The following is a 13,495-nucleotide window of genomic DNA, read 5'->3' on the forward strand; positions in this document are numbered from 1 at the left end:
CACTTCCTACGCCTTCCACCAGATGTCCTCATTCAGTAGAAAGTGTAATGGAGCATTTGCTGTGAACTTTGACCTAATGGGAGGGAAAATAGTCGGTGTTGCAACAGAATGCCATTTTGCTGTGGCGCATTTCTCTGTGGGTGCTACGGCTGTTCCAATCGGCCCCAGATGAAAACGAATGATCCGGTTGGAATGTTATTGGATATATATGATTATAACATCCTGAAGATTGATTCTCTACTTAGTTTGACCAGTTTATTTGACCTGGAATATATCTTTTGGAAGTTTTCGTGCGAGTTATCTTGGACCAGCAGTCAGTTTTTGGGCACGTGAGCTGAAAGTGATAGCAAATGCAGCTAATTGGACACTAGTATTGGACATTATGGAACAAAACAACGATTTATTGTGGAATTAGAACTCCTTGCACTACATTCTGATGAAAGATCATCAAAGGTAAGGGAATATTTATGTTGTAATTTCGTTTTTCTGTTGACTCCAACATGGCGGAGAAATATTGTTATGTCTGAGCGCCGTCTCAGATTATTGCAATGTTAGGCTTTTTCCGGAACGTTTAAAAAAAATCTGACACAGCGGTTGCATTAAGAACCAGTGTATCTTTAATTATATGTAGAACATATATCTTTAGTCAAAGTTTATGATGAGTATTTCTGTTATCTGGCGTAGCTTTCTATAATTCCTCTGGATATTTTGTAGGAATTTCTGAACATGGCGTCAATGTAAACCGAGATTTATGGATATAAATGGCATATTATCGAACAAAATATAAATGTACTGTGTAACATGTCATATGACTGTCATCTGATGAAGATTTTCAAGAGGTTAGTGATTCATTTTATTTCTAATCCTGCTTTTGTGATTGGGGGGGGGGGGGGGGGGGGGGTGGAGTTCCCTGAGGGGAACGCCTTGCCCCAACAGGTTTTAAACTCTAGAAATATACATCATGAGGAAATGTAGAATAGTAGTTCAAAAGTATTAAAGGCTGGTTTAAATTACGGTTTTTTTTCATTAGGGAAGAAAAAAGCTAAAACAATAAACTACACAACAGAACTTAGATTTGTAAAGTAGTAAAAATGAAGTGATTGTGCTTGTTTGACGTTGCGCAAAAAAGAAGAAGCATGAATTTAGATATTTATTATAAAAAGTTTTTTTTACAGCATTATGAGATTTGAAAAATTCACCATCATACTTCTCTCATCAGCGAAGATATTGTACCTTTACATCTCATGCCAACACATTCATTATGATTATAGTCATTTTAATAACTAGTTACGATTTAATAAAAATTGAAACCAGAGATAATACTGAAGTAATGTAATCCCTTACTTGTTTTGAGGGTTGTTGACGCCAGTTGACTTTGCTTTCCATTTTCCAGCACAGTGCAGACAGTGACAGAGTATTCAGTAGCAGGTTTCAGGTCAGAGAGAGTGATGCTGGGTGAAGATGTGGTAGTGATGTGTGGTTCTGTCCCTGGACAGTGGTAGGAGATCTGGTAATGATGTTGGGTTTGGTCCAATCCTGGTGGCTGGCTCCAGCTAACAGCAGCTGATTTGGTGTCCACTGAGTCAACAGTCAGCTGGTCTGGAGCAGGAAGTACTAAGGGAAAATGCATTCATTAATAAATTAAAGGTTTCTGTTAAATGTATTTAACAACTTCACAGTGCCACTGCTTAATTGTTGCCACCAAGGCAAAAAAATACAAATAAAACAATTCTGTAATTATAAATACTCTCCACAATAACAAGTGTTTTTCACTGTACTATGGATAAACTTAACACATTATCAGTCCTGAGAACCAAGGAAAATGTGGCTTTTCATTTAATTGACTTTCATGTGTTTGCATGTCCAGCCCTTATATTTAGCCTCAAAAAGAAGTGTTTAACCATTGTCTTTTCAGGACAACCAGGGCTTCAAGTAGAACACAAAACAACGACATAAACCGTTGCATCCATTACTGTTGTTGACAAATGTCAGTAAAAGGAATGTGGCTGCGGTAGCAATAACACCTGAAATAAATGGATTTATATTTATGCTGTTTGTACAGAAAGTGTTTGCACAATGTGAAATTAATATCCAATTCGTCGGTGACAACTGTGTGGAATTTGGAGTTTGTGTCAGCAACTATCTGAGCTTATTACAGTATTATAGACACTATATATTGGGATGTCCTACGATCCTCTATGAAGACCTCCTCACCTTCTAACAACTCATGTTTAGCTTGTGAGTGTCATAGAGCAAAACATGTAACTTGTGAGTGTTCGTGAGAGTCTCAGCTTTTCATAGATAGTGTGTCATTATTTGTAGCTCAAACCATTCAAACTCAACAGACGTTTCTGAAAAAAGACCCAGCCCCAGGATCCTTCGTGATAAACCCTTGTCTCTCAAACACTGATTGATGCCCACGGACACAGAAAAAATAGACAAATCCTATGGTTCAACCCAGAAGTCTGTACACAATGGTTAAAAGGGTTTAAAAGTACTAAATCTGGCAGGTATGACGTTGGGACTCATTGGGTTAAAGCAAGCAGAGGCACAGCAAGTCCTTGGCGTAATGACTCACAGGAGTGGAAGAAACAATGAACTCATATATTATAATTATTATTATTTTATTTCATTTCAGCACCAAACTGCTTTGCGAGAACTGAAGAATTTACCCATCATATATTTCTCATCAGGGAAGATACTGCACCTTTACATCCCATATTGATACATCTACTATGATTCATTTATAGAGTCATTTTGAAAACTAGTTAAGGTTTAATAAACTTTGACATCAAAGATAATACTGAAGTAAAGTAATCCCTTACTTGTGGTGAGGGTTGTTGTTGACAGTTGACTTTGCTTTCCATTTTCCAGCACAGTGCAGACAGTGACAGAGTACTGAGTAGCAGGTTTCAGGTCAGAGAGAGTGATGCTGGGTGAAGATGTGGTAGTGATGTGTGGTTCTGTCCCTGGACAGTGGTAGGAGATCTGGTAATGATGTTGGGTTTTATCCAATCCTGGTGGCTGGCTCCAGCTAACAGCAGCTGATGTGGTGTCCACTGAGTCAACAGTCAGCTGGTCTGGAGCAGGAAATACTAAGGGAAAATGCATTCATTAATAAATTAAAGGTTTCTGTTAAATGTACTTCATATAATTTTGCACGCCCAATTTTTCAGTTTTTGATTTGTTAAAAAAGTTTGAAATATCCAATAAATGTCGTTCCACTTCATGATTGTGTCCCACTTGTTGTTGATTCTTCACAAAAAAATACAGTTTTATATCTTTATGTTTGAAGCCTGAAATGTGGCAAAAGGTCGCAAAGTTCAAGGGGGCCGAATACTTTCGCAAGGCACTGTATTTAACAACTTCACAGTGCCACTGCTCAATTGTGGCCACCAAGGCAAAAAAATACAAATAAAACAATTCTGTAATTATAAATACTCTCCACAATAACAAGTGTTTTTCACTGTACTATGGATAAACTTAACACATTATCAGTCCTGAGAACCAAGGAAAATGTGGCTTTTCATTTAATTGACTTTCATGTGTTTGCATGTCCAGCCCTTATATTTAGCCTCAAAAAGAAGTGTTTAACCATTGTCTTTTCAGGACAACCAGGGCTTCAAGTAGAACACAAAACAACGACATAAACCGTTGCATCCATGAGTGTTGTTGAATAATGTCAATACAATAAATGTGGTCTGCGGTAACAAAAACCCTGAAATAAATGGATTTATATTTATGCTGTGTGTACAGAAAGTGTTTGCACAATGTGAAATGAATTTCCAATCTCCAACATTTCTATCAGCGTGTTAAATGTGCAACCAGATGGAAAAGAACTCTAGACCACATTTACTCCACACACGTACAAAGATCTCCCTCACCCTCCATTTAGTAAATCTGACCATAGTTCTATCCTCCCGATTCCTACCTACAAGAAAAAATGTAAGCAGGTAGCACCAGTGACTCGATAAATAAATAAAAAAGTGGTCAGATGAAGCAGATGCTAATTCATTTTTTGTTATTATTTAACTAGGCAAGGCAGAACAAGTTCTTATTTACAATGACAACCTACCAAAATGCAAAAGGCCTCCTGCGGGTAAGGTGGCTTGGATTTTAATATATATATATGTATATATATATAATACACACACACACACACACACACAGTTGAAGTTGGAAGTTCACATACACTGAGTTGACTGTGCCTTTAGCTTGGAAAATTCCAGAAAATGATTTCATGACATCATGACATCATGGGAAAATCCAAATAAATCAGCCAAGACCTCAGAAAAAAATAGTAGACCTCCACAAGTCTAGTTCATCCTTGGGAGCAATTTCCACACACCTGAAGGTACCACGTTCATCTGTACAAACAATATCACGCAAGTATAAAAACCATGGGACCACGCAGCTGTCATACCGCTCAGGAAGGAGACACATTCTGTCTCCTACAGATGAACGTACTTTGGTGCGAAAAGTGCAAATAAATCCCAGAACAACAGCAAAGGACCTTGTGAAGATGTTGGAGGAAACAGGTACAAAACTATCTACATCCACAGTAAAACGAGTCCTATATCGACATAACCTGAAAGACCGCTCAGCAAGGAAGAAGCCACTGTCCAAAACTGTCATAAAAAAGCCAGACTATGGTTTGCAACTGCACATGGGGACAAAGATTGTACTTTTTGGAGAAATGTCCTCTGGTCTGATGAAACAAAAATAGAACTGTTTGGCCATAATGACCATCGTTATGTTTGGAGGAAAAAGGGGGAGGCTTGCAACCCGAAGAACATCATCCCAACCGTGAAGCACGGGGGTGGCAGCATCATGTTGTGGGGGTGCTTTGCTGCAGGAGGGACTGGTGCACTTCACAAAATAGATAGCATCATGAGGCTGGAAAATTACGTGGATATATTGAAGCAACATCTCAAAACACAAGTCAGGAAGTTAAAGTTTGGTCGCAAATGGGTCTTCCAAATGGACAATGACCCCAAGCATACTTCCAAAGTTGTGGCAAAATGGCTTAAGGACAACAAAGTCAAGGTATTGGAGTGGCCATCACAAAGCCCTGACCTCAATCCTATAGAAAATGTGTGGGCAGAACTGAAAAAGCTTGTGCGAGCAAGGAGGCCTACTAACCTGACTCAGTTACACCAGCTCTGTCAGGAGGAATGGGCCAAAATTCACCCAACTTATTGTGGGAAGCTTGTGGAAGGCTACCCGAAATGTTTGACGAAAGGTAAACATTTTAAAGTCAACCCTTCCAAATACTAATTGAGTGTATGTAAACTTCTGACACACTGGGAATGTGATGAAAGAAATAAAAGCTGGAATAGATCATTCTCTCTACTATTATTCTGACATTTTACATTCTTAAAATAAAGTGGTGATCCTAACTGACCTAAAACAGGGAATTGTTACTAGGATTAAATCTCGGGAATTGTGAATAACTAAGTTTAAATGTACTAGGCTAAGGTGTATGTAAACTTCTGACTTCAACTGTACTTGTCCAAAATTGTAATCATTAACTTCTTGATTCTACTTGAGACGCATATGTCTCAAGTAGGCACCTGGAAATGCAAATGCGCTACGCTAAATGCTAAATGTACTCGTTAAAACTCAAACCTTGATCAAAATTCACAAGCAGGGTATTGAATTAAAGCTACACTCGTTGTGAACCTAGCCAACAAGTCAGATTTTTAAAATGCTTTTCGGCGAAAGCATGAGAAGGTATTATCTGATAGCATGCACCACCTGAAAATGCCTGAATGCGACGTAAACAAAGACTCTGCTTATCCGACGCAGCACAAAACGCAGAAATAAAATATAAAACATTCATTACCTTTGACGAGCTTCTTTCTTGGCACTCCTATATGCCCCATAAACATCACTATTGGGTCTTTTTTTTCGTTTAAATCGGTCCATATATACCCAAAATAGCTTTCTATGGAAGCTGTGTCATTCAGAAAAAAACATTGTTTTTTAACGCTGCATCATTTTTTAAAATTAAAAAAGTCGACGATAAACTTTCACAAAACACTTCGAAATCCTTTTGTAATCCAACTTTAGGTATTAGTAAAAGTTTATAATCTATCAAAATGATTACAGGGCGATGTATATTCAATAGCTCCTCGTCTGCAAATCAATGGCTGCCATTGTCCACATTTACAGCGTCCTGGTGGAGACTGGAAGAAACGGATGCCAGATACTTGGATTTTCCAACAAAAAATTCAATTGAAAATGACGACAATGGCGACATCGTGTGGAATTTGAATGAATTGCATGCAGGTCGATATTAAATTTTGTCCTCTTTTAACAACCCATGAAAGTGACTTATGGAAATTATTTTTAGCTTTCAGAGAGCAGTTTTTCTTGCGTTTTTCAATGAAACACACGATCTGTTATAGTCACAGCCGTGATTTAACCAGTTTTAGAAACTTCAGAGTGTTTTCTATCCACACATACTAATCATATGCATATACTATATTCCTGGCATGAGTAGCAGGACGCTGAAAAGTTGCGCGATTTTTAACAGAATGTTCGAAAAAGGAGGGGGTAGAAGTAAGAGGTTTTAACGTAACTTTTGGATTAGCCAAACTCCGTAACGTAATCTAATTACTTTCCTTTACGTTGAGATTACTTTCCCCTTAAGCTGCGCAGGTTAGAAGCTGGCACAGCCCCAAAATCCTAAAATTCGATTTTAAACCTTAACCATAAACTTAACCACACTGCTAACCCTAGTGCCTAATCCTAACCTTAAATTAAGAACAAAGAACACAATGTAGCCAATTTTGACTTTGAAGCTGGCCCATCTAGTGAAAATCCCTCAGTTCTACCTCAAGGACAAGACTCATCCCAATAAGTGTCAACCTGCTTAATTAAGAAGCATTAGAAGAAGACAAAAAATGAATGTTACAAATTGATCCACATCTATTGTAGGGTAAATAAATAAGTCAACGCGTGGATGTTGCAATTTACTTAATGTGTTGGTTATGTGGGCTTTTTCGAAGCCATTGCTTTCTACTACAGATAATAAAATGATTAGGCTATATTTACATGATATTTCTTGTTACAGTCTGACAGATTTCCAGTCATTCCAATTAATGTCATACACCTTGATCTTCAAGAATAGGACATTGAATAATGGAAATATAGATTAGCCACATTGTTTTACCTGAGCATAACCCAAAAAACGAAGCCCTAATTAGCATACTCTGTTGTTTATGATGTTGTAATGGAGGACTGTTTGGGCTCATTGCTTCCAGTTTAAAAGTAAATGATGCTCTCTGAAAGACATGCTCTGAGCACTACCGAAAAGTGCTATTTGGATGTGAAAAATGAATGACATATGCTGCACTTCTTAAAAGGATTCACCCCCTTTTTAAATATTTTCATCTAAAATGACATAACCAAATCTAACTGCCTGTAGCTCAGGCCCTGAGGCAAGGATATGCATATTCTTGGTACCATTTGAAAGGAAACACACTGCCGTTTGTGGATATGTGAAAGGAATGTAGGAGTATAGAACACATTAGATCTGGTGAAAGATAATAAAGAAAAAATAACTGTTATTTTGTATCTTTGAAATGCAAGAGAAAGGCCATAATGTATTATTCCAGCCCAGCTGCAATTTAGATTTTGCAGTGTATATGCAAAGTGTTAGACTGATCCAGTGAACCATTGCAATTCTGTTCAAAAATTGTCACGACTGCCAAAATGTGCCTAATTTGTTTATTAATAACTTTTCATGTTCAAACTGTGCACTCTGCTCAAACAATAGCATGGTATTCGTTCACTTTAATAGCTACTGTAAATTGGACAGTGCAGTTAGATTAACAAGCATTTTATAAATCTTCTTCAGTCTAGGGTCTATTTTTCTGAATTTCCGCCTGACTGACGTGCCCAAAGTAAACTGCCTGTTACTCAGGCCCAGAAACAAGGATTTGCATATAATTGGTAGTACTGAATAGAAAACTCTTTGAAGTTTGTATAAATGTTAAAATAATGCATGAGACTATAACACAATTGATATGACAGGCGAAAATCTAAAGAAAGGTCCCAGGCTCTTAAAGCTATGGGTCCTATTCAATTCTCGCTCCCAGATTGCAATTCCTATGGCTTCCACTAGATGTCAACAGTCTTTGTTCATTGTTTCAGGCTTGTTTCTTCCAAAACTAGGAAGAATTTGGAGTTTTGGAAGAAAGAGTCCCGGTAAAAAATCTGTCTGTCGGCTCAGAGGATTAATGATTAAATAGAAACGTAGTTTGACTTGTTTGAACAGTTTAGCGGTAGCTTTTTGGATTCCTTTGTCTGCAAGTTGAATGAGTGGATTACTGAAATCGATGCGCCAACTAAACTGACTTTTTGGGATATAAAGAAGGATTTTATCTAACAAAACGTCCATTCATGTTGTAGCTGGGACCCTTGGGATTGCAACCAGAGGAAGATTTTGAAAATTAAGTGATTTATTTAATCGCTATTTGTGATTTTATGAAGCCTGTGCTTGTTGAAAAATATGTTGATGTTTGGCGCCATCCTCAAACATTCACATGGTATGCTTTCGCTATAAAGCCTATTGTAAATCGGACAATGCAGTTAGATTAAAAATAATTTAAACTTTTAACCGATATAAGATATTTGTATGTTCATAAATGTTTAAATTACGATTATTTATTTGAATTGTGTGCCCTCCAATTTCACCGGATGCTTTCGACAGGTGTCCCGCTAGCGGGACGCCTAGCCTTAAGAAGTTTGCTTTCTGCCAATATCAGATATGTCTATGTCCTGGGAAATGTTCTTGTTACCTACAACCTCATACTAATTGCATTAGCCTACGTTAGCTCAACCGTCCCATTGAGCAGAGTTTAGAAGGTAGCCTTTCCCTCCTGTGTTTCGTGGGTGATTGTTTCCGTTTCAGTGTTTGCACCATTCGGGACTGTTTTCCTTTTTCATTTTGATTATCTTGTTTTTTGTATTTTCGTATTTATTCCTATTAAAATACATGATGGATACATACCACTCTGCGTTTTGGTCCTCCGATCCTTCCTACTACTCCGCTTCGTCAGAAGAGGAAGACGAAGACCTTTACAAAACCAAAGACATGCATATGTGGATACCAAAATCATTTTTAATTTCAACAGTTTTATGAAAGAAATTGTGCGTTATTTGAAAAAAGTGCAAATGTGCCAACATTTTGGGCCACAACTGTACATTATGATTATGTCATAGTCATTTTGATAAATCTAGTTAAAGTTGAATGAACAGTGACACCAGACATAATACTTAGGTAGAGTACTTCCTTACTTACTAAGGGAAAATACATTATTGTCTGTGATACAGTTTACCACAGATAGAACAATGGGACAGATATTTTCACTGGATGAATGAATGTGAAGTGTCTGCTTGGCGTTTCCACTCACCAAATATGGTAGTGAGAGGAAGTGGTGGGTGAAGTTGAAATAAGATGGATTTTGCGTGACATTCTGCAAATTTTGTCATCGATAAAACATTTGATCTCAATACAGTTTTCTGTTCCCAAACTACAATCTGTTATGAACAGAGTGGGATACATTTTGTAGACTTTACCCTTTGCCAAAGAAAAATAAGTGTTGTTTCGGAGGGCAAAGGCGAAATTAGTTATTGCACAAGCGCACTTCACAGAGTAGGCGTTCCCTAAAGGAAATATGCAAATGCAGCTAGAACGCGCCAATAGGATCTCGCTAGCTCATGCTTGGTCCTGCCCACCTCCTTGCTTGTTCTGCTCACTATGGCTAATTTGTTCCCATTTGAAACAGCAAGCTGTGGGCTATCTTGGTTTCGAGCTAAAAATATTTGGGGACAAGGGGCAGTACTTTCACTTTGGATGAATTGCGTGCCCATAGTGAACTGCATCAAACTCTGTTCTAGACTGCTAATATATGCATATTATTATTACTATTTGATAGAAAACACTCTGAAGTTTCTAAAACAAATTGAATTATGTCTGTAAGTTTTACAGAACTCATAGGGCAGGCAATCTTCCAAACAAGTTTTGAAATTCTGAAATTTGGGGCAACTTTGACGTCATCGCCCCCTCCTTTCCCAACAAGATATGGATCTGGACGCACTTCCTACGCCTTCCACTAGATGTCCTCATTCAGTAGAAAGTGTATTGGAGCATTTGCTGTGAACTTTGACCTAATGGGAGGGAAAATAGTCGGTGTTGCAACAGAATGCCATTTTGCTGTGGCGCATTTCTCTGTGGGTGCTACGGCTGTTCCAATCGGCCCAAGATGAAAACGAATGATCCGGTTGGAATGTTATTGGATATATATGATTATAACATCCTGAAGATTGATTCTCTACTTAGTTTGACCAGTTTATTTGACCTGGAATATATCTTTTGGAAGTTTTCGTGCAAGTTATCTTGGACCAGCAGTCAGTTTTTGGGCACGTGAGCTGAAAGTGATAGCAAATGCAGCTACTTGGACACTAGTATTGGACATTATGGAACAAAACAACGATTTATTGTGGAACTAGGACTCCTTGCACTACATTCTGATGAAAGATCATCAAAGGTAAGGGAATATTTATGTTGTAATTTCGTTTTTCTGTTGACTCCAACATGGCGGAGAAATATTGTTATGTCTGAGCGCCGTCTCAGATTATTGCAATGTTAGGCTTTTTCCGGAACGTTTAAAAAAAATCTGACACAGCGGTTGCATTAAGAACCAGTGTATCTTTAATTATATGTAGAACATATATCTTTAGTCAAAGTTTATGATGAGTATTTCTGTTATCTGGCGTAGCTTTCTATAATTCCTCTGGATATTTTGTAGGAATTTCTGAACATGGCGTCAATGTAAACCGAGATTTATGGATATAAATGGCATATTATCGAACAAAACATAAATGTACTGTGTAACATGTCATATGACTGTCATCTGATGAAGATTTTCAAGAGGTTAGTGATTAATTTTATTTCTAATCCTGCTTTTGTGATTGGGGGGGGGGGGGGGGGTGGGTGCCCCAACAGGTTTTAAACTCTAGAAATATACAACATGAGGAAATGTAGAATAGTAGTTCAAAAGTATTAAAGGCTGGTTTAAATTACGGTTTTTTTTCATTAGGGAAGAAAAAAGCTAAAACAATAAACTACAAAACAGAACTTAGATTTGTAAAGTAGTACAAATGAAGTGATTGTGCTTGTTTGACGCATGAATTTAGATATATATATATATATATATATTTATATATAATATAAAACGTTTTTTTTACAGCATTATGAGATTTGAAAAATTCACCATCATACTTCTCTCATCAGTGAAGATATTTTACCTTTACATCTCATGCCAACAGGTTCATTATGATTATAGTCATTTTAATAACTAGTTACGATTTAATAAAAATTGAAACCAGAGATAATACTTAAGTAATGTAATCCCTTACTTGTTTTGAGGGTTGTTGTTGACAGTTGACTTTGCTTTCCATTTTCCAGCACAGTGCAGACAGTTACTGAGTATTCAGTAGCAGGTTTCAGGTCAGGGAGAGTGATGCTGTGTGAAGATGTGGTAGTGATGTGTGGTTCTGTCCCTGGACAGTGGTAGGAGATCTGGTAATGATGTTGGGTTTGGTCCAATCCTGGTGGCTGGCTCCAGCTAACAGCAGCTGATGTGGTGTCCACTGAGTCAACAGTCAGCTGGTCTGGAGCAGGAAGTACTAAGGGAAAATGCATTCATTAATAAATTAAAGGTTTCTGTTAAATGTATTTAACAACTTCACAGTGCCACTGCTCAATTGTTGCCACCAAGGCAAAAAAATACAAATAAAACAATTCTGTAATTATAAATACTCTCCACAATAACAAGTGTTTTTCACTGTACTATGGATAAACTTAACACATTATCAGTCCTGAGAACCAAGGAAAATGTGGCTTTTCATTTAATTGACTTTCATGTGTTTGTATGTCCAGCCCTTATATTTAGCCTCAAAAAGAAGTGTTTAACCATTGTCTTTTCAGGACAACCAGGGCTTCAAGTAGAACACAAAACAATGACATAAACCGTTGCATCCATGAGTGTTGTTGAATAATGTCAATACAATAAATGTGGTCTGCTGTAACAAAAATCCTGATATAAATGGATTTATATTTATGCTGTGTGTACAGAAAGTGTTTGCTCAATGGGAAATGAATATCCAACTCTTCAGTGACAACTGTGTCGAATTTGGAGTTTGTGACAGCAACTATCTGAGCTTATTACAGTATTATAGACACTATGTCCTGGGATGTCCTATGATCTTCTATGAAGACCTCCTCACCTTCTAACAACTCATGTTTAGCTTGTGAGTGTCATAGAGCAAAACATGTTACTTGTGAATGTTCGTGAGAGTCTCAGCTTTTCATAGATAGTGTGTCATTATTTGTAGCTCAAACCATTCAAACTCAACAGACGTTTCTGAAAAAAGACCCAGCCCCAGGATCCTTCGTGATAAACCCTTGTCTCTCAAACACTGATTGATGCCCACGGACGCAGAACAAATAGACAAATCCTATGGTTCAACCCAGAAGTCTGTACACAATGGTTAAAAGGGTTTAAAAGTACTAAATCTGGCAGGTATGACGTTGGGACTCATTGGGTTAAAGCAAGCAGAGGCACAGCAAGTCCTTGGCGTAATGACTCACAGGAGTGGAAGAAACAATGAACTCAGATATTATAATTATTATTATTTTATTTCATTTCAGCACCAAACTGCTTTGCGAGAACTGGAGAATTTACCATCATATATTTCTCATCAGGGAAGATACTGCACCTTTACATCCCATACTGATACATCTACTATGATTAGTTTATAGAGTCATTTTGAAAACTAGTTAAGGTTTAATAAACTTTGACATCAAAGATAATACTGAAGTAAAGTAATCCCTTACTTGTGGTGAGGGTTGTTGATGACAGTTGACTTTGGTTTCCATTTTCCAGCACAGTGCAGACAGTGACAGAGTACTGAGTACCACATTGCAGGTCAGAGAGAGTGATGCTGTGTGAAGACGTGGTAGTGATGTGTGGTTCTGTCCCTGGACAGTGGTAGGAGATCTGGTAATGATGTTGGGTTTGGTCCAATCCTGGTGGCTGGCTCCAGCTAACAGCAGCTGATGTGGTGTCCACTGAGTCAACAGTCAGCTGGTCTGGAGCATGAAGTACTAAGGGAAAATGCATTCATTAATAAATTAAAGGTTTCTGTTAAATGTATTTAACAACTTTACAGTGCCACTGCTCAATTGTTGCCACCAAGGCAAAAAAATACAAATAAAACAATTCTGTAATTATAAATACTCTCCACAATAACAAGTGTTTTTCACTGTACTATGGATAAACTTAACACATTATCAGTCCTGAGAACTAAGGAAAATGTGGCTTTTCATTTAATTGACTTTCACCTGTTTGCATGTCCAGACCTTATATTTAGCCTCAAAAAGAAGTGTTTAACCATTGTCTTTTCAGGACAACCAGGGCTT

At 37.6% G+C, this 13,495-nt stretch overlaps 1 protein-coding gene across 2 annotated transcripts in view; it reads right to left on the minus strand.

The window, feature by feature from the left end:
* LOC139374624 (interferon-induced very large GTPase 1-like) overlaps positions 1–13,495 on the minus strand; it is a 75,076-nt gene that overhangs the window by 15,702 nt on the left and 45,879 nt on the right. For both annotated transcript variants that reach the window (XM_071115657.1, XM_071115655.1), the window contains exons 9-13: positions 12,911–13,180; positions 11,431–11,700; positions 9,020–9,085; positions 2,826–3,095; positions 1,345–1,614 (exon numbers count right to left, since the gene is read on the minus strand). In XM_071115657.1, coding sequence (XP_070971758.1) covers positions 1,345–1,614; positions 2,826–3,095; positions 9,020–9,085; positions 11,431–11,700; positions 12,911–13,180 — 1,146 coding nt within the window. The remainder of the gene's footprint in view (positions 1–1,344; positions 1,615–2,825; positions 3,096–9,019; positions 9,086–11,430; positions 11,701–12,910; positions 13,181–13,495) is intronic.

The sequence above is a fragment of the Oncorhynchus clarkii genome, chromosome 19 (genome assembly GCF_045791955.1).
Source record: "Oncorhynchus clarkii lewisi isolate Uvic-CL-2024 chromosome 19, UVic_Ocla_1.0, whole genome shotgun sequence".
NCBI classification, from domain to species: domain Eukaryota; kingdom Metazoa; phylum Chordata; class Actinopteri; order Salmoniformes; family Salmonidae; genus Oncorhynchus; species Oncorhynchus clarkii.